Here is a 25,077-nt window from a genome sequence, read left to right on the forward strand (position 1 = left end):
CCGTAAAATTTCTATTCAGATGTTAAATGAAATAAAAGTTGGTGCTCTAATCTTAGAGAAAGGTTAGACAATGCATACGGTTTCGTTATTTTTCTTATGGTGCTATTTTTTAAATGTCTTCATTTTTATTAAGATGGTTTGTACCTCCCCATGCATTAAATAAGACAAGCAAGTGATACTCCAATATCTTCCAGAATTTACAAAAAATTAAGAGTAAAGATGACTTTTTTCTTTAGAAGATAAATTTTTGTTACTCTGTAAATTGAATTTTGAGAACTAGAGAGATATTAATATTTTCATGCATTCTTTAGGTGGCCAGTGTTGAATTCTGTATTCCCATGAGTTATCCAAATAATTTCCAAAGTAACTAAACTCCCAGGTACATTTCAGGACTTATCCACAGATGCAACTTTAAAAAACTGGGGATTTATTCCAACAAAATCAGACTGAGCCATCGAACTTTTTGATCAGCAAACAACAAATACTAACCGTAAATTACAAGGATTACTTACTTAAAGAACCACAGTTTTGTTCATCACTGTTATCGTGACAGTCATCAACACCATCACACTGATAGTATCGAGGCACACATCTTCCATTACCACAGGAAAATGAGTAGGAGCCACACTGCAAAGTGGGTGGCTCATTGGATGGATCTTCAACACATGTCAGCTGATTTGAAGCCAGCTTCATGCCATAAGGACAACCACAGACTCTCTGAAAATTTGGTACTGGGAAGCAGAAATGGCTGCAGTCTCCATTGGGATTTGCTCCTCTATTACAGTAGTTAGAGCCTTCAAAAGTGAGAGAAGATCAGTGTATACACTACTGATAACAGCTTGGGAACTATCAGAAGTGCATAGTAGCTGTAAAAGAGTGTTTTACAAAAAAAGATGCTGTAGCAAATCCTGATTTTGCATACATTGCAAAACAGGGTCAAGTTCACTGACAGTAACAGTAGTAGTAAATCATAAGTCCCACATTCCATATACTTTTCATCAACACAAATGTTTATGGAAGCCAAGAACATAGTCTTAAATTTCATTCAATTTTCAGCAACTGTCTGGAAACAAGTACACATTCTCACAATTGAGGACCTTTGTCTGAGCCAGGCAAATAGGACACCAAATAGGTGGTGAGCCTTAGCACACTGTTTGGTCATGTGTTTGATAAGTGCATTGGTTGTTTTACTAAATTAACTACCATACTGAATCCTTGGTTTAGATCATAGAATTGCATAGAATTCAGCAGTGAAAAGAAGAAAAAATTAGAGACTTATTCACAGTGATTACTTTAAGAGTAGTGGTTTGATTAATATACATTAACCCTATTCCTCAAAATACATTGTTCAGTTTAACTAGAACTTCTGCCAAAAAAAGAGAAATACAAGGTTATAATTTATGACACCAAATACAACGGAATCATAATTTCATTTTACAAGGTTATTTAATAAAGTAACAGAAGTGGTGGAAGAAAACTACATACAGTCACAAACCCGTGAAATATACAATGTATGACTGCAAGTGGTGGGGCTGACTCCCCTGCATGTCAGTTATGATTCAGTAAAGCCATTTCTAAAATTGAGAGTGAAGACCTGCTGTCCTGGTATTTTGTCTCTTATTCCCTATTTCATGTCTTTCATCTGTACAACAACAGAGCTCACCTATTTGAGAATGAGCATCGTATGCTTTAACATGCATAATGTTACTAATGCCTCTCCTAATAATAGTCATTTCTCCTCCATCAGACTTCCTCACTCGAACTATTCCACCAAGTCTCCAATCAGTGAAATAGGCATAACCTGTTTTGAAAAACATTTAACATATAACAATTACAGCGCAACATGACATAAAAGATCAAGCATCATGAAAAAAAAATGAAAGTATTTTCATGTAAATTTAATAATCTTTAGTAACTGTTTTGTGAAGAAGACAAAAGGACTTTTATCACTAATGCAGTCAAAGTCCTTGAGTCATAGGCAGACATAACTTAGAAAAACAGACTCTCTCAGATTTCACTTAAATTGAGATACAACAGACTTAACTGACATTTCAAATCCCACTGCAATTTTAGAAGTCATTCATTAAGACGATTTTCCAGAAAATTTTAGAGTATTTTTGAAGATATTTTTGCACAAAATCAAAAGGGGTCAGATGCTGACATTTTTCTTCAGACACAACATAAATCCAGTGATAAATTGTACATACAATTAATAAAATCCTGAAATTGCTGATCATCTCTAGGGAGGTGATTTACCTTGCCTGTCCAGCATGAGTAGCCCAACCTGGAAGCTCTAAGTAGTACAGCATATCTGCCTTGTTGCACTAAGAGTTACCTGAACTGCTTCAAATTATTTAAACACAAATATACATAAAAACAGTCCTAAAAATGAGCAAGTACTAAATATATATTTTTAATAGAAACTTTCAACAGTGCTGTTTATAGAAAAAGCAGTGTTACAAAGGCTATGCTATTTTATCTCACATACTCATAGATCATCACAGGAAAAAAAAATAAATCTGTGATAACAACAGATACTATTTTTCAATGCCAGACTTACCTCCAAAGATAGTAAGGCCAAATGGGTGAGTCATCTGAGTAATATGTTCAAGAGTCCGTCTGTCCAGCCCATCAAAGGTGCTGTGTTCAATTTTATCAAAAAAGGCATCCACCCAGTACAGCCTTAGAGAACTAGAAATAATGAAAATGTTATATCTCTTCAAATGACACTATGTTCATTAGGAAGCACTAGCATTTTCTCATATAATAATCTTAAACCTGACAAGAGGCTACTGGGGTGTGTGGGGAGGGATTTTGAGAAAATCTTACATTTTACAGGCTTTTCAACAAATTGAAAAATAAGGTCTTCAATACAGAAGTGCCAGTCCATGCAATCTGACACAGTTCCTTTATTTTTAATCCCTAACAATTTCAAGGAAGAAACATTTGCTCAAAAAGCTTCTCTCTCCCGTGTTGTCCTTACCTCCAGTCAATGGCTAGGCCATTAGGCCAGCCTAGTGTTGTATTCACAATTGGCAAGGCATGGGATCCATCGCTCCAGGCCCTCATGATTTTTGCAGGACGGAACCAATCCGTCCAGAATATATACCTGAAAGGACACATGTCAGAAGACACATAAGCCCAATGATACATATAATGTAATTAAACAGAGCAAATGTTTGAACAGCATAAACATTCTTCTTTACACCACATCTTCAAATACCTTAAAAAAATACAATTTTATGTTGACCATCTCCCTTTCCTCAATTGGTAGCAGTACCAACAATTAATATTTATCCTGTGTACAACAACTTCCAAAGTCTTTGGAAGTAGTTTGTCCATTTAGATATAAAATATCTGTAGCTTTGTTAAAATTGTTACGGATTTCACTTAAGTACTGACAGGAAGAATCAAGCAAAAATGCATCTTCCAGATAATACTTAGAAGTAAGCATGAATATTACAAAGAACTTTCTCCTGGTCCTTTTGACTTTGCCTACAGTAAAAGACTTGAAGCTAGTGTTAAATAACTTTACAAAGCAACAAACAAAAAAAGGTTGGAATCCCCAAGGATCCAAGTTCAACACTACTCTTATGAGATTACTTCCAAAATAGTATATTTGGTTACTAAACATGAAAATTCAATATCCAAGAATTAAGAAATTCAGTAGTATGGAGGTAGGAAGCTGAACTATGCTGTGAAACACTGTTTTGGAATGGCCAAATAACACAGAGTACTGAAGTTGAAGCTAACCATTCCCATCAAAGAAAATCAGGTTTTCATTTTATGTATGCAAAATCACATATTGTAAGGTCTGTATCAAATACAGACAGCAGTATCTAATAGGCTTCAAATAAAGAAGTTCAGGTAAAAAAAAATAAAGGAACCAAGGTTAGCATTCTGGGAACTGGAAGTGTATTAAAAATAATTTAGAAAACTATCTTTCAACTATGAGAAATAGCTTTCTGAGTCATACAAAGAAACAAAGTTCTTTTGACTGTTTATCAACACACAGGAGTAAAAGAAAAAAAACTGTTGCTTTTAAAGAAAATTCCTTTGGGTGCTTCTTTCATGTGCAATCTGTATCACCTTTGCCTTTCCTCTGGATGCTGAATCCTAGGCCAGAATAAAACAAATAAAATAAAGACAAGAGAACTGAAAAGAGATGGTATTTTGGAAAAGAAACAAATTCAAACAGAAATCCAGAATGAGATGTAAATCCAACCTCACAAATTCTGCTTAAGCCTTAAATTTGTTCATATAGTTTCAAGTGAGAATCAAAGCTAAATTTACCCAATAACAGGATGAACCACTATTGATCGAGGATTATTTAAATTCTGAACAATAGCTCTCCTAGATTTATCTGCCAGCCTCATCACACTAATGCTCCTGTATCGAGGGTCTGTCCAGTACAGATTCTTTGAGATCCAGTCAAAGGCCAAATCTTCAACACTTTCCACTCTATTAGCCGTCAGGATTTCTCTTCCTAGAATTTGTAACACACATAATGATTGTAAATGTTTAGGAACAGAGGAAATAACATGAATGCAGTATTCTATTCACAAAACTAGTGGTTTCCCTTGGTAAAAAGGCTGCCTCTGTGCTACCTAATATTAAGACTAATAACCAAGAGGAGGGGTGTGCCCTTTGCTCCAGGTGAAGGAGTTATATGTTCAGGAGCATAAACCCAAAAGAGGAGAAATAAGGACTAGCCAAAAACAAGAGAAAAATCTGTCACTAAGTTTACACTGAGAGGAGTTTTATGAATGAAGATCAGTAACATCATCTTGTTCAACAGCCAGACCTTACCTACTCTTTGCATAGTAATGGTCAGCTGCAGTCTACCATTACTGACCCAAGGCAGCAAGCAAGCTCAGAAGACTATATCCTGACTTAATATATAATTCATCATTATTATAAACTGGAGAGAAACATTCTTCACACTGCCACCAATAGGACTTCCAAACATCTCACAACCATAATGTTATTTGCTCTGTATTATATTATCTGAACAAACATGCTGCTTTAGAAATAGGGAAATTAAAAAGAGAAACTCAGTTTCATACTATTGAAAGTCATACTAGCCTGCATAAACAGACTGCTGATGACAAATACTAATTGTGAGAAGTGCTACAAGTATTTTATTCCCAAACACATTCAGCAAGTTTGTCAAAGAACGGGAGACTTCAACAAGCTTAATACGAGTTGAACAAACATTTTTGATGAACATTTTCCAGATTACTGGGGTGACACTGAGATTTATGTCTGTATATCTCACAATGTGACTTCTTGTGCTTCTTTTTAGAAATGTATTTTCTACTCCCCTTGCCACAACTACTCTACAGTTCCTGAGAATGATTCTTACCTGAACCATCTGTTTTCTGCTTATAGATCATGTCTTTACTTGTGTCTGAAAAAAAAATTGTGTCATCCTGAGCACAGAAGTCAATTCCAACAAAGTATGAAGGGCTCCCTGTTACAGGTATGATCACATCCTCCTGGGTGGAGAGATTGAATGGGATCCCTCGAACTGCCAGTTGGGATGAAAACAGCAGGAACTGCTGCACAGCTACAAAAGAAAAGGTCAGACACAATCTACTTATTCACAAGGTGAGACAATTCAGCATTAACTGCAAAGCTTTATTTTCCTTTGGCAACACTAACAGCCTGGAAATAGAAAAAAGAAGAATGAGAAAATAGAAATTTAAACATACACAGATCTAAAAGCTGAAGAAGAAAACCAAAACCCAACCCAGAATTTTATGGGGTGTGGTCAGGTATTCCTTTTGCTTTGTTACTGTGGTCCTAATACACCTTTACAGAAAATATTATCCCTATGGAAGCAGAAATCATCTTCTGTGCTCTCCTGTTTACAATCATCTATTAAAAAACAATGCTCACAGGCTTTGTGGAGCCACCATATAACCAGACTATACCTAAGCTAGCCAGATAAATGCATGGTCAAATAGTAAAACTATAGATAACATATCTGGCTCAATTTGCCAATAGATACACACGGTAAACCTCCCATCAGTGACAATTCTGCACTCAAATAGAAAGCAGCAGATTGCTGGTGGAAGCCCACATCTCCAAAACTGAATCTCTCGTTCTTGTCATATGTGTTCAAATGGAGATGCCCAGCCTAATCTGCACATTGATGCACATGAAAGCAGGCCAACAGGTTCAAAATAATGCAAATTCCACACATTAGCAAGCATCCATGCTTGATTTCAGGATTAAGAGCTTAATCATACAGCTGTCTATACATATTCCGTATTTATCTCTCTTAAAATGCTCATAAAAGGTGGCAAGCTTAAGTTGTGGCTTGAAATGAACATCAGCAGAAATGGTTACATTTAAAGCTGTCAACAAGATGGAAAAACATGAAGTCCTTGGCATATTTAACCCACAAAGCTATTGAAGAGAGGAAGGATGTTCTGGAAATAACTCTAGAGTTAATGGAATAGTGCTATTTACAGCAATCATAAGGCATTTTCTTACCAACACAATGTCGTCCATCTGCATGTAGATCAAAGCCCAGTATACACCTACAGCGATAACCTAGTCCATCATTATCTGTTTTGTGGCTGAGAACACAGATCTGTTCACATCCCCCATTATTACTCCCACAAGGATTTCTGACTGAAAAATAATAGATAGGATTATAACTTTATCTATTGATCTAATAGCATCATTATATTGTTTTTTTAGGATTTTTTTCAACATCCACAATAAATCATGTGGACTCTATGCGAACTACATCACATGGTAATCATACACCACCAGTTCTACCCTGGAATGAACCAAAATCACATCAGAGATAACTGGCATTCAAAGTATTTAGCTCTCTACATAGATACTCAGCATACAGCATTGAGGCCATAATCTGGGCTACAGTTTTCTGCCTATAGATCTACTTCAGAATTGTATCTCACAGAATTAGTTCACAGTAGTAGCCTTTTCCAACTGCACTCTCATTGCAGTGTTGAGGAGAAAAGTCCCAAATGCCTATACTGCTCATAATCACAAGTCTGACTCTTTTAAGTATCAATACATTTAATAAGATTCCCTCGACTCAAATGTTGCATTTGACAGTTCATTAGCTACAGAAGCTGGATGAAACCACTGTGTGATAAAAAACAGCCCAGTTTTACAATACAAATTTATGTATAGCAATTATTAGTTCTTTACAGCGAAATAAGTCTCATAATTTTTACCAATTTTTGGCAAAATAGTTCCTAAACCTCCCTTAATAATCTGCTTACTGTCTTACCATATGGCTGTCTGGCAGCATGGTAAACTGTCACTCCATAAGGTCTCAGTGAAGACTGGTAGATCACTTGAGGGTTGGATTCTGAAAACTTGTTAGCTTTCACCACTGCCATTTTGGTCCAATCAGTGAAATAAACATTGTGTTCAAATAAAGTGATTCCATATGGATGAGGAATCAGTGAGCCTCCATGAGCTATTGTTCTCCTGTTATAAAAATTTTTTTTTAATTATTTACAAAATATTATCTATAAATTAACTTTATTAACAGAGGAAAGGATACAGGATTATTAATGCATTCACTGGCTTTTGCTTCTACACAGAAGCTGCCAAAGTACAAATGAAAAGGACCAAATGATCTGAAGAGATTAAGCTAAACATACAGGGTACATACACATAAAGGATACAGCAGTAAAAAGAGAGCAGTCAAAAGTGTTAGCAATTTCCAAGAAAACACAGCAAGTAAAGACGATGACTCACAAATGCAGGAAAAGATTCATAATTACTGAGAGAAGGTTAGAGAAGGAGGCCAAACAGAGGAAATCAAAGACATCACCCATGCAAAACCAAAGCAAACCAAATGCTAATAAATTAACAATGCAAGATACTGTCAACGTGTTTTTCTGGATAAATATTAGGAAAGACATTTAAGTCCTCACAAAATACATAACAATAACACTATAACATTATTTTCATGGAGTCATGAAGGAAGGTCTACAAAATCAAACACATTCCACAGCTCTAACAGTTTCCCAGGTGATTTAGGTTCATGCTGTAGGCATGCAAGATGTGACATAAGCGGACAGTATGCTGTATTTTAACATTCTTTGCAGACTATGCCATTGATTCTTGCCCACTTGCATAACATCTACAAGATTTTTGATATTGCTGTGAGTGATAAGTTTTTATCTCCAAAACCCAGAGATTTTACTAAACACATTCTTGCCTTACTAAACCCTGATAAAGGAGCAAAGATGCCAGCGTCATTTTTATAATTTTGTAAGAGAAAACTACATTGAGCAATAAACCTGTCAAATGAGCAGAGGTCCGTTTTTCAAGTCAATATTTAGGAAGTATGCTAAAGGGGACAATTCTTTTTCTTGTGCTTGAGTAGCAGAGACTAATCACAGATGCAGAGATAAGTAGGTTTCTAAATATTATAGTATAAGACACAGTCCCATAAAAACTCAAGGACTCCTTTCCTGCATGCTGTGATATAGTTTCCCCAGCATCACAATAGGGTGAGTGATGACTTAATTTTTGACAGCAAAGATTTATAAAATGTAAGAAGAGCACTTAATACCCATTACACAAAGTGGTGCTTTGGAGTGGAATATTTCAAATAAATTCATTCATGAAAAAGATGATGGATGTATATAATTCAAAAATAATAAAAAGCAAATGTTATAAAAATGTGCACTGTAGTGGTAGACTATAAAAAATACAATACAGGAGAACTGCAGTAAGTATTCAAGGTAGAAAAAGGGCAAAGAATTATAGAGGAATTACAGATTGTCTAGAAATAGCATGACACCATAGATATCAAGGTGCATCACATTCATTATGTTGTCATTTTCATCCATTGTGTAACTCGTTAGACAAATCTTTCTTTGAACTAGATACAAAATAATCAGTGTATCTTAATCTCCAAGGAATAGTATTTCTCCTACCTTTGAAGTCCATCATAAGTTACAGTCTCAATGTAATCAAACCGGCTGTCAACCCAGTAAAGTCTCTTTGACACAATATCCAGAGTTATTCCAGCAGGCCAGCCTAATTTTGTTTTTATCAAATCCTGACGGTTTGTGCCATCCATGAAGGCCCTTTCCACTTTAGGATCACCAGACAGACTATCCCAGTCTGAGAAGAACAAATAACTATAAAGGAAAAAAAAAACAAAACAAACAAACAAAAAAAAGTCCCATGTTTCCTTGAGATTTTACATAAAAACAACATTTTACATGGAATTTAAAACCAGCACCCTTTCAGGGCAAAGCTTGATTCTCAGCTGGCATACTATGAAAACACGCTTCATACCTTCTGCCCAGGAAGTAATTTTCATTTTCTTGTACAGAACAAGTCTAGAAAGAAACATGCTTTCACCCAGCAGACCTCAAAAAAACTGAGTTTCCTTAGTAAAATACAGACTTAAGTGTAGTGCCAGAAATAAACCAGTGACAAATAGATACATCATGAAAGCAGCATCCTTCACTACAAGTTGCATAAAGTTCCTCTTGTTGTTCTCTGAGGATCTAAGTTTTCATGGCCCATATACATTTTTGAAGCCTGTTAGTTGGGGAGACACTAACTTCCCTGGCTTCACCACTTTATTTCAGACAGTAGGAGAACTATGGATGGTATCACAACAGAAATCTTTCAGGATAACTTCTACTCTTCTGCAGGACAATTCCAGTTTCCGTTTTCAGAGCTGCTCATGCACATACAGCTCTAGCCATAAAACAGATTCCACACATTGGGAATAAAAGCAATGCACAGCCCTCCTATAACAATTTAAGGTGTAGAATAGATTAGAATGTAAATGTTTAAAACATTTTATATCTGATTCTAAAATGACCATCCTAGCTATTTCTTAAGTTTTCCTTCTTTAGCATGGGAATAAAGGAATTTCTGACATCTTTTACCATTGCCTGACACGTATCACTTACCCAACAGTTGGATCAAGTGCTATTCCTCTCGGATTTCCAAGATTTTCAGCAATAAGAGTCACACGGTTTGTTCCATCCAAGTTAACCATATCTATTCTGTTCACACTGGTCTCGACCACATACAGTTTATTGTTAACCCAATCCACTGCTAGATTTTCAGGTGTGTCAACTGAAACATTTAAAACTTCTTGGAAATCAGAGCCATCAATATTAATAGAAAAAACCTGAAAACAATACAAATATTGTCAGTGCCCACATGATGTTTTGCTAATCACAAAACACATGGCACTTGTCCTGCTTCATCACATTGAGCACAGATCCACAACTGGCCACTGGATACAACCAAGTTACCCAGTAAGCTATTCCTTAGCTTAAGGTTTTTTGCAAAAATTTGGACAATAATGAAGAACTACAGGAAGCTTGCCCTCAACTAGCATTTCTGCAAAATGGACAAGGTAACAGACCAACCCAGCCTTGTGCTTTAGCTAACATGACAAATTGCTGAATTTAAAAAAAAAAAAAAAAACAAAAAACAAAAAACAAAAAAACAAAAAAAAAAAACAGGAAAGTACATCTTGCTTTCCTGGAATCTAGCAAACCCCAGTATTTTCATTAATTGAAAAGAAATGAACACTTTTTAGCAAAGCTCTCATCAGTGACCAGAAACAAGAGGGGGAGCTCTTACTGCACCAACCACTAAGGGGAAACTGCAAAGTGAAGAAAGGGAAAGCTTTCTGTCTTGGCAGAAAGAAGACTCAGCATTGCTTCTGGTCTCCTTTATTTAAGGCTGATTTTAACAACATCATGCTCAAGAAGATAGTGTTGTTATTTTACAAGCAAGCTCAGAGCTACATGAAGCAAACAGTATAAACACGGTAATTTTATATATACACAGGAATCATATGATTATAACACTGGGTAATATGAAAAGATAGGAATCATTATCCCATTTTTGGAACAAAAGCATGAAGATTGGAATGTTTTAAAATGAAAATACAGATTACCACAAGTAACTATATGCAAGAAAAATAAAAGCTGAAACCGTTGTATCATTTTAAATATTCTTCAGGTCCAGGTAACAGTAATCAAGCAAGACATTTAAGTGTCTATTCTGCTCTTTGGAAACCTCGTTGACAGAAGATCTTATGGGCATTAGGTTATCAGGTAGTACATTACATGAGATAAAGATGACATAGAACATAACCCGCAATTTTCTGGTTTAGTTTACATCTTAATCTTAAAAAAAAAAACAACAACAAAAAAAAAAACCAAACAAACAAAAAAAATCCCCCAATATTACTTCTATTTTAAGACATTAGATGGAAATATGCATCATATAAGAAAATTCTTAACAGCATTGTTTTCACCTGGCTATTCTAGCTAGGACTTAATTAGATTAATTAATCCTAATTAATTAGTTAGAATTTAACTACATTTGGGCAGATAAAAAGGCAGTCCTGGCCATCTGAGGTGTGCAGTGAAAAAAAGCCATATTATCTTTTGTTTACATCTTTTACCGAGATACCATAAATCTCCAGTCTTGTGAAAGTTCAGATTTGACTCTGACTTAATTTAGCCATTGTCAATGCAACTGCAGTAATGGGAACCCACTGCAGTGAAAATAAAAATGCCAAAATTTTGAACAAGTCAAAAATTGTGCTTACAAATCCTGTCCTACTTGACAGCCATGCAGTGTGCTTTCCAACATCAACCAATGTGGCACTGTAGGAGAAACTATAGTTTGCAGCTTATGTATAAATTCAGAATAACGACAGTGACACCAAATTGATCCACATGTGGTGTCAGCAGGAAGCAGGTCATGGATTCTCCTTTACTCTGCATGACAATCAACACAGAGATGAAGATTGTGGACTTTCAACATTTGACCTAGGACTTTTTTTGTTTCAGTAAGTTACGCACAGAGAAAAAGAACAAGAGTGAAGTCCAACTTTCACAAGGGTCTTCAGACTGTTTTTTAAAATTACTCTGTTTTACTGTATCTTGGAGCTAAAATATTTCCTCTTCAAAAAAAGTAACAAAATACTGGCTCATTACACAAAATACTGTCAATATTTGTTATCCAAGCTCAATTACAGTGACATTTGAAGTATATGAAGATATCTGATTTTTATCATCTTGGAAAGCACATAGCTTTTACATTTTAAATGATCGTGTTTCAAAAAATTACCAAGAAAAATTTGTTCAGTTTTGAAAGAATGTCTACTATTTCTCTTAATTAGTTTTTTGGACTCTATCTCGAGTAATATTAAAAGTTGCTCAAGACATTCCCATATAATAGGATTCTTTGTTTAATATGTCACATGTAATAGTATAGCTTGAAAAACGCAGTCATTAACATAAAACATTTCAAGGAGCTTTTTTGTTAGAAAACAAAAATACAGCCAGCTTCTGCTCTCAAAAATGAAGGCCTATCAACACATTCTGCCTCTTGCAACTCTCTACTTCCACATACACAAAAATATATTCTTCCTGAAATTTCTACTCACCTTATCTTGCACTGTATCAGTCCAAAAGATTCTGTGCAGGTAAAAGTGAAAGTCCACTCCAACTGCAACCCCACGATTCTGTGACTGCACCAAAGTACGAAAACTTCTTCCATGAAGATCTCCAATCAGTAAATCACGGCCATTGGAAAAAATAATTGATGCAACACCAGCTGAAATTAGGGGTGACAAATATATGACTGCTCTTCAAACAAGCTATTTTGCAAAGGGTCGTTGAAATATATACATCCTGGTTTGTAAATACTGCACACAAAGGTTTAAATAGATGCTCAAATTAGTCTATATAAATGTTTCTACGTGAGTACTAACTCACTTTGATTTGCCTTTGGTTTCTAGACTTGGAACAAATCAGGCAGGAATATGTATTTAAAGCCCTACCAGGTAAAACTTCTACAAAACCCCTGTGCATCAAAACTCTGAAATACTACTTCTACTCTTCTATTTCCTTGGTTTAGCCGCCTTAATCAAAGTATAAACTTTCTTAATATTTTTCTGCCCCATGAGATTTAGATATTCATTGATTCTAGTAGGCAGGCCATGTTTTTTATCTTTTTATGTACTGCTCTATCCACCTTCTTCATTCTCTCATCTCAACAGAAAATCTTTGCTGTATCTTACAATAGAAGAGAGATTCCAGCAAGTCTTTGAAGGAAATCTCACTTTCAAAGTAGATGCCACTTGAAAGGCTTGGTGTAAGTCTGATAAGAATATATTTAAGTCCAAATCCTATTCACCATACACATAAACCCCTCCCCAATTAAAGCACAAATTAATCCAGGGAAACTGATTTAAACTAGATATGAAATTCCCCCATTAATAAGATAGAAAATCGACACTTTACAAACAACACACTGGCCCAAAAGTCACACTAATTTGAATGGAAAACTTCTTGTGAAATACACATAATTTTTGTGGAAACAGAACAGTGTTTCCCAATGTTGGCATATACATGTCTTAATACAGTCAAGCATCTTTCATTAGTGAAAAAAATTCCCTATTTTTTGAGGACATACTTAGAAAATTGCAAGATGATGACTGCTCTGCAGACATAGCTGAAGACAGAAGGAAGGGGGAGGGAAGTGGGGCAGTTCATGCTTTTCTAAGAAGCAAGACTGCTAATCAGCTATGCCAAGCAGGAAGCAGGGACTCTGCTTCCCACTAACACCTGAGGAACACCTGCCTCACCCAAAAGCCTGTTAGGCTATTACATCTCCACAAAGAAGGGTTTCCCAAGGCCTGCTTTCAGAACAGAGCAGGAGGTAAACAACCAGGAGCAGCTGCCTACTGCTGATGGGAAACCACATTCTGTGTGAAGCAAGCATTCTTGCGGAGTTCAGACTCTGTGACACTAACAGCCAGGAGCATGGTTTTGCTCACAAGCAGGTGTTTCTGCTCACCCTTCAGCATGCCACAGTCCTAGAAAAAGTCAGGTTTTGTGATTTCTTGATCCCACTGAGTTCCACAGAGAGCAGTCAGGAAACTGCCTCCCACAGGCACAAGATTTTGTCTATTAAGGAGGGCTCTGGCAACGACCTCCCAATTATGTGGAAGTCTGGAATGCTGAGAAAGTGCTGGAGCCCAGAAGACATTGTTTTGAGGAGAAGAAGCCCTGATGAGGCAGTCAGCGCCACCAGCCCACAGATGCCAGCAGATGCAGAGTCTCTTGATAAGTGCTTGATGTTTGTTCTGAATGCTCTCCTGACCATATGTCCTCAAGGCCAGGGTTAAAATCAAACACAGCTGTATGGCATAGCCATGCAAACTGGCCCATTTTTTCTAGCTCTATCTGTTAGTCCAACAACAGCAAGAAGCTTGCAGTACTGCACACAAACCTGAAGTGTTGGCCCGACAATGCCGATGATGCTCTAGGAAATAACCTTCCACACAGTGGCACTGGTGATGTCCCACACGATCTTCACACAGCTGGTCACAGACACCCCACATTTTGCAGTCATCAAAATCTGTCAAGTGAATAGAGCATATTTATAAATAATGCTTTGTATGAAAGGGATGCCATTGTATTTGGGAAGCTGCAAGTTTATACTCTCTGCTTACTTTATATCTGTTTGCAAAACTGTGGCATGGGAAAAGAGGCTTTGTATGTTTTTCCAAAAATGTTTCAATTTTCTATTTCTTGATAACAAAACAACTGATGTTTGCTGCCCAGGGACCTACCCACCCCCACCCCCCCAGAAAAAAATCCCACATCTGTCAGGAGAAAAGGAAATGGGATTGGAAGGGATGTTATTGCCTACTTTCCACAATACAGAATATATCAGTGCAGTATTCTTCCTGCAACAGATCTGTATGCTTTCCACACACACATACACTCATCTGGATTTAAGCCCACTCTGAAGGAGAGCCCTACCTTTATGTCAGTGCAGTGCTCAAGCTAATAGGTCCTGTTAAAGGGCAGTGTTTATTAGCTCAGACTTGGTACCATGCTAACAGGTGTCTGATTTCCAATTAAAATCTGGCTGTGTACCAGAACCAGCTGGCAAAAAGTACAAAGAAGTTCACTTTGGTATGCAAAATACCGTAGAGTCTGCAGCTAGGATAACCCAGCAAATTCTCAGAGGTGTGCTCTACAAGCAATTTCCAGGGTTGCTGCAGAATATTTTACTTGTAAAATTGTGATATATTTAACTAGGCATCCATTAAAAACAAGGATTTTTAAAATTCTGGTTTGCTAGGAAAAATAATTAAAAATACAAAAATAAAAAATTCAGAAACACTGTCTGGTGTTTCATCCTATCTGTAGTTATTTAAAGCCCAGGAGATTTCTGACACTACTTAACACATGGTTTTGACATTAAAGGACTGACGTCCGTCACCTGAAAACCTGAGTAGAATCAGGACATTACATTGCTGGAAACTGGTAATTCTACTATCAAGCCAAAAAAGGAAAAAGTGAGATCTCAAATATTCTTCCAACCGGAACTTCTGGTTTTAAACATTTAACACATAAGTAAAAATGAAATATTTCCTAAACAGTACATTTGAAAGAATGTTCTCAGTAGTTTTCCAGCTTCCATATATGTTGAAAAACTTCAGTATATGGTAAGCCAGAAACAAATGAAGAGAAGACAAAATGAAAAGATTATAGTTTCAAAAAGTAATACACTTCGCTAACACTATGGTTTCATTATTCTGGCCTTAAACCAATAACATTGATTTAAACTAAGATCTGGAATTATACACTACTGACTGTGAGCCATTCCCCCATGACAAGTCTTGCTTCCACTACAAATATATGCCTAGATCTCTGCAAACCAAAATTCACAGACTCAGATTTAGAAGCCAGAATCAGATCACTAGGTTTACAGGGCAAAGAACAACAGAAAACTCACGGAGAATGCACCAGGTTTGTGAATGTGTTCTTCACATATTTCCCACATAAAAGTGAAACAACAGAGTAAATTTTGTGCCTGGAGTCAGTGCATTGATTCCTTCTCTCTAAGAGCAACCATGCTGTCACTGCAGCTCATACAGCCCTAGGCCACCAAATATTCTCAAAAATACAGAAATCTCATTAGAGACTGAGCAGCTGAAATACTTTTAATAGCACAAACACTATAGCTTGGGTTGAAAACCCATAACAGATATTTACTCAGTGCTAAACTTCATGATTCTGAAGTTACTCTTTCTAGTTAGCAAGATAAAATAATTCGTACTACCAAGGGACGTGCTACCAAGTTACCGCAGCTACAGAATAGAAATGCAACACCAGAATACATCACTTACATTTATATTCTTGAAAATATTCTTCATTTTCATGTAAATAATGTATATACCAAAATGTCATAGGAGATACATCCATTCCACAGCACAAATACAAAGCACCCTTTTTAATTTTAAAGTACGAGGTTCTACTGTCTTCATATGCAGCCACTTTCAAAAAGTACAAGCACTTCAATATCATTAACTGCTTTTCCAGGCAACATACAACACCACACATCCCTGGAGCAAAAACAAATTCTCCCCATCTAGCCACTAAAAGACTTGTAAAAACTTGATAATAAAACAGCCATCCAAGGGTAAGTCTTTTTAAACATAATCATGCTCTCACTATGTCTTTAATGGTCTTACTGAAAGAGAGCTTTTTGTTATCTCTCTGGTTAGTTTCTGTGTCACCATGCTGCCATCATACTACTTAGATTTTTATTCTTCTGATGACTCTTGAGATTTTCTGTTTGCCAGTACATCCACCCATTTGGAACTTCCCTTCCTGGAATCCTAACTTTCCCAATGAGCTGTGAGAAGGTACTAGATATCTGCAGTCAGTGTATTTCACTTACCAATACAAGTACGACTGTCATTGCTACTTATTGTATATCCTGCAGGGCAGTAACACATGCCTCCTGATGGAGAAGAATGACAGCGATACTGGCAACTCAGAGCAGTGCAGTGTGATATGTCTAAAAAGGAAATAAAATATTTCAGAAATACAATGACACATATTACCAGTAGAACAGCTTTTTGCTTTACCAACAGTTACAAAGCTACAGTTTTTTCTATGCTGAGTCTATAATTTCAAGAACAGCTTCTTAAAACAAATCTGCAGAAGAAATTATGTCTAAAGTTCCACGAAATCACATATGCTTACATACATAAATGAAAGACAGAAGGTACTGTTTATAATAGGTTTTCAAAACACAGTTAAAGGATAAGCACCAATCTTACATGAACCACCACTGGTAAGAGCCACGTAAAAAGCTGCAGAGACGAAGCCACCTGCAATACACCATATAGTTCTCTGGTTCCACAAGACCAACACATCCTCGAGCTCCATCTATTGGCACGTAACCTCATCATTTTCTCTTTTATGCAGAAAAAAAATACTACATCATATTAAGAAGAGTATGTATGTTACTCCAATATATTGAAATATATTGGCTGTGTGTGTCCATGGAGAAACTCTTTTTTATCCTTTTCTTTTCTCTTTCTTATTTTTTCCTTCATCACTTCTCCTTTTCCTTGTACCTAATAAAAAATTCCGTGATAGGCGATCAGATTATGGTTGTAAAGCACTTGCTGACTTCTACCTCCTTCCTTGTCATCTTCCTTTTGCTCAATTTCTTCTGTTACACACCTTGTTTTGCAGCCCACATCTGATGTTACTTTTAAACCACTCAGCAAAGCAAGAGATGCATTATTACAATAAGGTTTAATTTCTTATTATTTTTTCTGCCCTCCTATTCCAAAAGGCATGATATTAATAATTAGAATTTTCCTCTTCCTCAAAATTAAAAATGTAAAATACCTTGGTCCTGATTCTCAGAGGAAATCAATGTTCATAAGAGTGAAATTAACAGGAACTACGCATGCTCACTGCCTCCAGCAGAGAAAACCCAGTAGATCACTAAGTGCAGAACCAGACATCCCAGGTGAAGAGATATTTCTGAAAACTCTAATCTAAGTGACTTAGCCAAGGCTCACTACTTCAGTCCTGTGTTCCGATCAGTACACAACATGCTTTCTTACTTACAAAAAGGGAAACACACAGATACTTAAACAAAAAAGGCATATAGCCCACCTTTCCCTGTCTTCTGAAACACATTTTAGGATATGGAGAATGAGTTTAAAACCCTACTCGTGAAACCTCATGTACAGATTTACAAAAGAAATGGTCTGTTCACAGCATATATGCCTCTTTCAAATCATCCAGTCAAAAAGAGTGCCAATGAAAATAGTGAGCTTCCAAAATTTCAACATTGTTTAGGAGACAAAAGGTGAATCTAAAAAGATATCAGTGCTGATGTTTCTGCTATTCTGTGTATGCTTTTGATTCAAATACATACTGCAATGTCTGCCCGCAGTGATGTTAGTTTCGTCTTCTCCCGCAGGGCAGTCTGCAGCCCCATCACACACTTTCCCGATTGGAATGCAGTGCCCTGACCCAGGGCAGGCCCACTCTCCTGGGTAGCATTCATGGCGACCACTTTCTGTAAAAAAGAAAAACAAGAATAACTGAGGAGTATGTTTCAAGTAATACTTAGAACTTCTTCCCTAGCAGCTTCCCAAAGCATCTCTATCCCTCATTATTCAGTTTCTGGCTCTTGTACACAACTGGGAAAGACTATAAAAGAAACATCATCTATAAATCCTTGTCATGCTTTCTTTTACCTTCAAAGTACAATGCAAACAATACTTGTGCAGACACATGAATCCTTCTAGCTTTCTGTGTTGTTAGAAACAGTAAAACCATCTAGCTTTAGACTAACTGGTGCACCAGAAATAGAACTATACTTTTGTGGTTTCAAAACTCACAAAGGCTGTCTGGATAAAGAGACTAGTGTCAGAGAAAAGGCCAATGAAAGAGAAAAAAGCCCACAATTTCATTCATTAAAATTTCTGTTTCTCACATGACAAATCTTGTCAGTAACTGAGTTATTTTCATTTTCAACCAATTGATTTGGGTCATTAGGAGCCTCATGTCTCTTAAGAGGTGACCTGAGAAAACTCCACAGGAGAAAAAAGAAAAAAAAAAAAAAAGATGTGAAGAGATGTAAAAGAAAAAAAGATGTTATATGCTAAACTTAGTTTGCATCATACTCAGTATCACAGCAATAATTCTCACACACAGAACTATAAAAAATATTGTGTAAGTTTAAAAAAAGAAACAGGTGAAGATGGAATTCTAAGTTTTTCACAGAATTAAAATAGATTCAGAACATCTTGATTGGTCAAAATTTCATAGAAGTAGCTTAGTGAGGTCTTCCTCTGAAAATGTCATCATTAGCATATACCACATCCTCTTTCATCTTCATTATCTTCACAATCATCATCTCCATCACATATCCAGCTCTGATGAATGCAACGGCCACTTGGGCAAGTGAAGAAGTTGCCTCTGCAAGTTGCATAAGCTAAGGAAAGAAACACGAGAAAATCAAACTACTCTAAATGACTAAAAAGGGTAGAAATAGTAGTATTGTTTCACAGATGAATAGTCATTTATAATCTCTCCTGGAAAACTGAGCCAGTTCCATATCTTGTATATATTGTAAACACTGATTGTTTCCTCTGATTTGAGGTATGAACTTTATTTTAGAATACTCTGGTTCTTTATAAAAATTAAATGGAAGGCTAGATTTCTCAATTAATTGTGCAACTAGATGCAGAGCACCTTATTAACAAGGTTCCTGAAGGTGGACATGACAAGGAGATTACACTCAAGACATCAGGAGGTAAAATGTTTGTACTCTCTGTACTTAGAGAAACAGAGTGAAAAAAAACAAAGATCATTTATGTCAAAGCCCTCCATGGTTGGGAATCATTCCCTGCTAAGAATTCAGAAACATTTGTGAGTCCTCCAAAGGACAGGCATTGCCAAAGACATACAATCAAAATATTCAGGGTGGGGAAGGGCAGAGGGTGGAATCATACTGGTGTGAAGTCCTTGGTGCGATAGAGCAACTAAATGGCAACATGTGGCCTTCCTGCAGTGCAGAATATAAAACTAATTTGGATCCTATAATCAGTGGGAGACCTTTTCAAATATATAGCTCACACGAGTGATTACCCTACAGCCATGATTCTGGCTAGAGATGCAATACTTTGGGCTACCCCGATCATGAAGAAAACAATGAGTAGGAAATTTTCAGAAATGGAACAGTCAATTAAAGACTTTATGTGAAAATATAAAGGACAGCTATCTGTACAGTTATCCGTCTGTAAAGTTGTACATTGTAGTCACTGGGAGTAATTCTAGAAGATCCATTCCATCCATCAGAAAATAAAAATGTGAAAAGAGCCAAACAAATTTGGACAAAAACCAATAGCATGCTGTATCTAACTGAGATTTCAGAGTGAAGGAATTACGTTTGGGTCATGCTGAAATGAAGAAAATTACAACAACACGAAGAAGTGAAACTATATGCGTTAAAAAGCAAACTCTCACTGAATCCACAAATTCAAATAGTAACCACACACCCAAGCACCTAGCAGGAAAGACAACCTGAAAAAAGTCTATCAAAGTACCACCGCAATTTTCATCTTTCCATATAAAAAAGTCCTTGTAGAACAGTGGTCATCTTTTCACGGCTGTATAGCCAAGCAAGCTACTTCCTGATATCTGCTTGAACTAGTTCTTAGTAAAACAGTTAAAGTAAGTGGAAAAAAAAAACCCAGAAAACAAAAACATCATACTGCAAGAGTTTTCATCACTCCTATCTCCACAGTCATCATCATGGTCACAGATAAAGGCTCGTGGGATGCATTCTCCATTAGCACACTGAAACTGGGCACTGGTACATCCACGTGCTGAAAGAGATTTTAACAGAAAGACATACAGAAAATCTGTCAGAAAACTATGGTCTTTAAAATCACAGAATCATAGAATCCCAGTTTGGAAGGGACCTCAAGAATCATCTGGTCCAATCCTTCTTGGCAAAAGAGGGTCTATAAAGCATATTTGTTTGGGACCACTCTGCATATGATACTTACTGCAATTAGCTTCATCAGAAGAATCTCTGCAATCAACTTTGCCATCACATCGCTGGCTTGCATTAAAACATGCCCCATTTGCACATAATAGCTGTTCACATCTTGGGTAGTCTACAATAAGAAAACCTTCAGTATTAGCATGAATGTTAGACTATAGAGTGTAGTAAGTCATATATATCCGGGGTCAACAGAATATCTTGATTTATAGGAAAACAAAAAAGGAATACAAAACTTCCCATACTACTGCTAACTTCCCATGCTACTGCTACTGACAACCAATTCATTTATCCAGTATACTGTCTCCTCCAACAGATATTGAAGAATATCCTCTAGACAGACGCTACAAAACCTCACAACAAACAAGGGAAAAAAGATTTGCAACCCAAACAGTTTACATTATGATAGAAAACAATGCAACACAAAAGGAGCGCAAGCAGTGAACATTTATTTATTTACTTGTACCTTAGTTTCACACTCTATTATCTTAATAAAAGTGCTTAGGCAGAAAAGGAGTTCCTGAAATTTACAGTTCCTAGGTCTTAGAATGATGTGAGTTCTCAAACTCAGAGACATTGCGGTTTTATGGTTTTGTTCTAATTAACCCAAGGATGTTAAATTTCCAAGTCCATGATCAACATTAGGACCTCTGTTTTCTATTACTTGTTTCCCCCTTCTCAAAACAAAAAAGATTCTGCAAAAGGAATGGTTTTTCAGTTTCTGACTGTTCTACTTATGTAGATGACCTACAGGCCAACACAAGGGATTATTCCAAACAACTTAAAACCACTTCTGAAAATACTTATGCATACAAGCGGTCAGTGAGTTCAGTGGAACTATCCAACAAATTAAGCATGTGCATGTGCTAGTATTGAGTAGGAGAATATAAGTTTAGTTTCGATCATTGCCACATAGACAAAAGTTACTTATTTCAGGCAAATGGCAAATATGAAAGCAAATAATTGCTATTTTTAGAAGTGAGATTTATTGAACCTTTGCCTCTATAAGGAAGTACAGGTAGATAAATGAACTCAAGAAACAGAATAACCGAATTTAATTTTGCACCTTTTAGATTATCAGTTTGAATTCTTATCCCATTTTACTTCCATACGAGTTAATAAAGAAGATGGAGAAGGCTCTCACTTAGGCACATTTTCATTCATACTCTTGGAATTCAAAACATGGATAATAAAATTACTCAAGCAAAACTCAGAAAAGCTGCAATTTTTTCAGGCAGTGGCAAACTCTGTTGCTTGCTTCTGTTGTTCTATATATCATCACACTCCCACTAAACTTCAATCACCTATGGAATAAGCTTACATGATTTTAACTGATAAGTTCTTATATGAGAGCAAAACCATCTGTGTTAACATCCACTACAAGTCTATGCAGACTATCTCTCTGATTGATTCATTTAGTTTTCAATTATTTTCACTGCAATTAATAAGTCTGTAACTGGCAGGTAGGAACAGTATGTGCCTAATCAGAGAACAGTAGTTGCAAACTGACAGGGTTCCAGCTACAGCGTTCCTACCTGTGGCCTCCTGGTGCTAGTTCCCAGGCCTTTCATTCCAAAAGTCTGCACTGACAGTGCCAACACATGCCCTAAACATGATTAGCATCCTTTAGCCCCACTTCTCAATCAGACAAACTCCCTTCTAACACAGATATCTCATCCATTTCCTGCTTGGGTTAGGCTTATGAACAACTTATAAAGCTTTGGAAACAACATGGATTCTGAAGTCTTAACTCTGCCTATAGAAAGGCAGGCCTGACCTCGGGCCACATTTTATGCTCATTATGGAATCAATGCTTCTTCCTTGTCTGGAAGCAGAGGAGCCACCACAGGGAGGAACTATCAGGAGTTCTACAGCATATGAAGAAATAACTATGGCAGTACAAGAGTAGTGTAAGTATTATGGGGCACATATAAGAAAAAGAACAATAAAAGGTATTTGTTTTGTAACTGCAATGAATTAGGAAAGCTTTGAAGGGGATTTATAATGGACAGTTTTGTAATCTTTCTTCATATCCCACAGAAATACCTCCAGTGATACTCCATACTGTTTCTCATGGACTGAATGTCAAACACATAGGAAGTTAAACTCATTGCCTTGCACTGTTTCTTCAAGAATGTCCATAAAAACTAAGGATTTAGTCAGTAGTAAGATATTCTCAAGCTCATATTAAACTGCCTTAGAGGAAGGACTTTGTCAAAGTTGTCTCTCCTGCAACAACCCTAGAAAAGTCCTCAGCCTTGAAAAAACTCTATTATATGATCTACTGTATAAATGCAAATCATTATAAAAATACCAAACAAGGCAATAAGATGTTTTGAAGACACTTCAAAGTACACATTCTGACTACATTGGTGGTTTACTAGAATGTGAACAAATACTTATTTTTCCTTATTTTCTTTTCAAATCTGCTTGGCGTACAGATTCTTTATTTTAATTGCAGTTGCTGAAGCAAGAACATTCTTTGAAAAGCAAAATGGAGATTAATTTAACTTCTAACCTCTGTACAGGCAATCCCATTCCCAATCTCCTGTCTAAAGACCAAGCTTAGTAAATTACCTGATCACCGCTTTCTCACTGATCTGAAAGATATTTTTCACTGCATTGTGCATTGTACACTGTACTCTTTGTACCTTCTAACATATTATTTTAATAAAATGGTTTTAATTATTTGGGGTATTAAGAACTAATCCTCATGAATAACGGCGAAGTTGTAAATTACACCGAAGTCTGTAGCCAACGCACTGCAGGGTCCAGCAGCATCTGTGCCATCAGGACAGTTCCATCGTGGCTGGGGGACCCATCCACACTTTTATGGGTGGAGAAGTAGCAAAGCTACAAGAATCAAGGAAGAGCTGCTGGCTTCTGTGAGGGCCAACCACTATGTTACACTTTCCAACAGCTACTAGCGAAGGCCCCTGTGGAAACCACACACAAGATGCACCTATGGCATTGTGTTTGTGGTACACTCTGTTGATGTTGAGAGAATGAAGGAAGCCAACACAGAACCTCATAACAATACTAGGATATCTGAAAATGAAGGAGCACCTGTCCTTGCAGTTGTGAAAAAACAGGACTTAAACTCCTTTTCTTTCTCTCCAAAATTTAGAAAACATTAGCAATGAGTGGGCTGAGTTCTACTCCCTATAACTAAATGGAAAGTTCTGAAGAGGAAAAGGAGAATCTAGACCTTGACAGTGGGGAGGGTAGGACTGAAGGCCTATACAATCTATCTTAATGAAAAGCTTTCTAGCAAAGAAAGTCTGAAAAGTGAGTACCATGACATTTTTAATTTAAGTGGGAAGGTCTTACATTAGTCACTGCATTTGGGGCTTGTACAACAAACATTTCCTAGGTTTTATTCGACTGTTTTGTTTTGTTTTTTTTTTTAACTAAGATTTCTCTGTATGCACCTGATCCCAGAGCAATGCATTTGGGTATAAAAAAAAACACAGCTGTGCAAGAACTGATAAGGATCAGAGAAGCTGATCATATCGTCTCTGTTCTAGGGGGCACAAGGAAAAAGTGTTAGTGCTGTGTGAGTGACCTGGGACTATGTGAAAATCAAAGAAAGGGTTCTCTTCCCAGGACTTGGACATATTTTTTTCTAGATCGGGGACAGAAGGATTAGAAAGAGCTAAAAAGGAAGGATAAAGTTCTGAGTTAAAGGACAACAGGGTAGATAGTTTGCATCTAAGGAGGCCTGAGAATACAGCTGTACATGAGGAGAGAGTGAAAGGAGATAGTATAAAGACTGAACATGGGATTAGGAGAGAAAAGGCACAGAAAAATATAAACTGTTTCCTTTCACTTTGCATTTAATTGTGAAAGGCCTCCAACATGAACATTGTTTCCTTTATCTTTTCCTCCCAAGAACCTTTGGCTAATTACAGAAAACTGAAAAGAAGCAATCTTTTCCTAGTGTTCACAGTTCCCAGAAGATAATATGAGCTTTGTGAAAACGAGGAAATCCAGTTACATTAATTCCAGTGCTCAGAAAGAAAGGGAGCTCTTCTTTCTCTCCCCATCCTCTCAGGCATCTCTTTTTCTTAGCCAAAATACTTCTCCACAATCTGTCTCCCCATGGTATGCCAGCACTTCAGTTGCAAAATATAAACAACTGGCAAATGCCAGCACAGATGACAGATGAGGCACCTT

General features: G+C 36.7%; 1 protein-coding gene across 7 annotated transcripts in view; it reads right to left on the minus strand.

Annotated features, from left to right (window-relative positions):
• The window catches only part of LRP2 (LDL receptor related protein 2), a 172,931-nt gene that overhangs the window by 75,401 nt on the left and 72,453 nt on the right, over nucleotides 1-25,077 (minus strand). For 6 of the 7 annotated variants that reach the window (XM_032989751.2, XM_042784253.1, XM_032989750.2 and 3 more), the window contains 17 exons: nucleotides 20,906-21,016; nucleotides 20,609-20,722; nucleotides 19,210-19,326; nucleotides 18,262-18,405; nucleotides 16,759-16,878; nucleotides 14,293-14,421; nucleotides 12,443-12,612; nucleotides 9,936-10,159; nucleotides 8,940-9,146; nucleotides 7,274-7,476; nucleotides 6,502-6,642; nucleotides 5,366-5,569; nucleotides 4,294-4,486; nucleotides 2,984-3,109; nucleotides 2,561-2,691; nucleotides 1,664-1,801; nucleotides 513-794 (listed from right to left, as the gene is read on the minus strand). In XM_032989751.2, the coding sequence (XP_032845642.1) occupies nucleotides 513-794; nucleotides 1,664-1,801; nucleotides 2,561-2,691; nucleotides 2,984-3,109; nucleotides 4,294-4,486; nucleotides 5,366-5,569; nucleotides 6,502-6,642; nucleotides 7,274-7,476; nucleotides 8,940-9,146; nucleotides 9,936-10,159; nucleotides 12,443-12,612; nucleotides 14,293-14,421; nucleotides 16,759-16,878; nucleotides 18,262-18,405; nucleotides 19,210-19,326; nucleotides 20,609-20,722; nucleotides 20,906-21,016 (2,754 nt within the window). The remainder of the gene's footprint in view (nucleotides 1-512; nucleotides 795-1,663; nucleotides 1,802-2,560; nucleotides 2,692-2,983; nucleotides 3,110-4,293; nucleotides 4,487-5,365; nucleotides 5,570-6,501; nucleotides 6,643-7,273; nucleotides 7,477-8,939; nucleotides 9,147-9,935; nucleotides 10,160-12,442; nucleotides 12,613-14,292; nucleotides 14,422-16,758; nucleotides 16,879-18,261; nucleotides 18,406-19,209; nucleotides 19,327-20,608; nucleotides 20,723-20,905; nucleotides 21,017-25,077) is intronic. The other variant, XM_032989752.2, reaches the window with a different exon arrangement.

Source organism: Tyto alba, unplaced genomic scaffold (genome assembly GCF_018691265.1).
Source record: "Tyto alba isolate M040663 unplaced genomic scaffold, T.alba_DEE_v4.0 Super-Scaffold_7, whole genome shotgun sequence".
In the NCBI taxonomy this organism is placed as follows: Eukaryota; Metazoa; Chordata; class Aves; order Strigiformes; family Tytonidae; genus Tyto; species Tyto alba.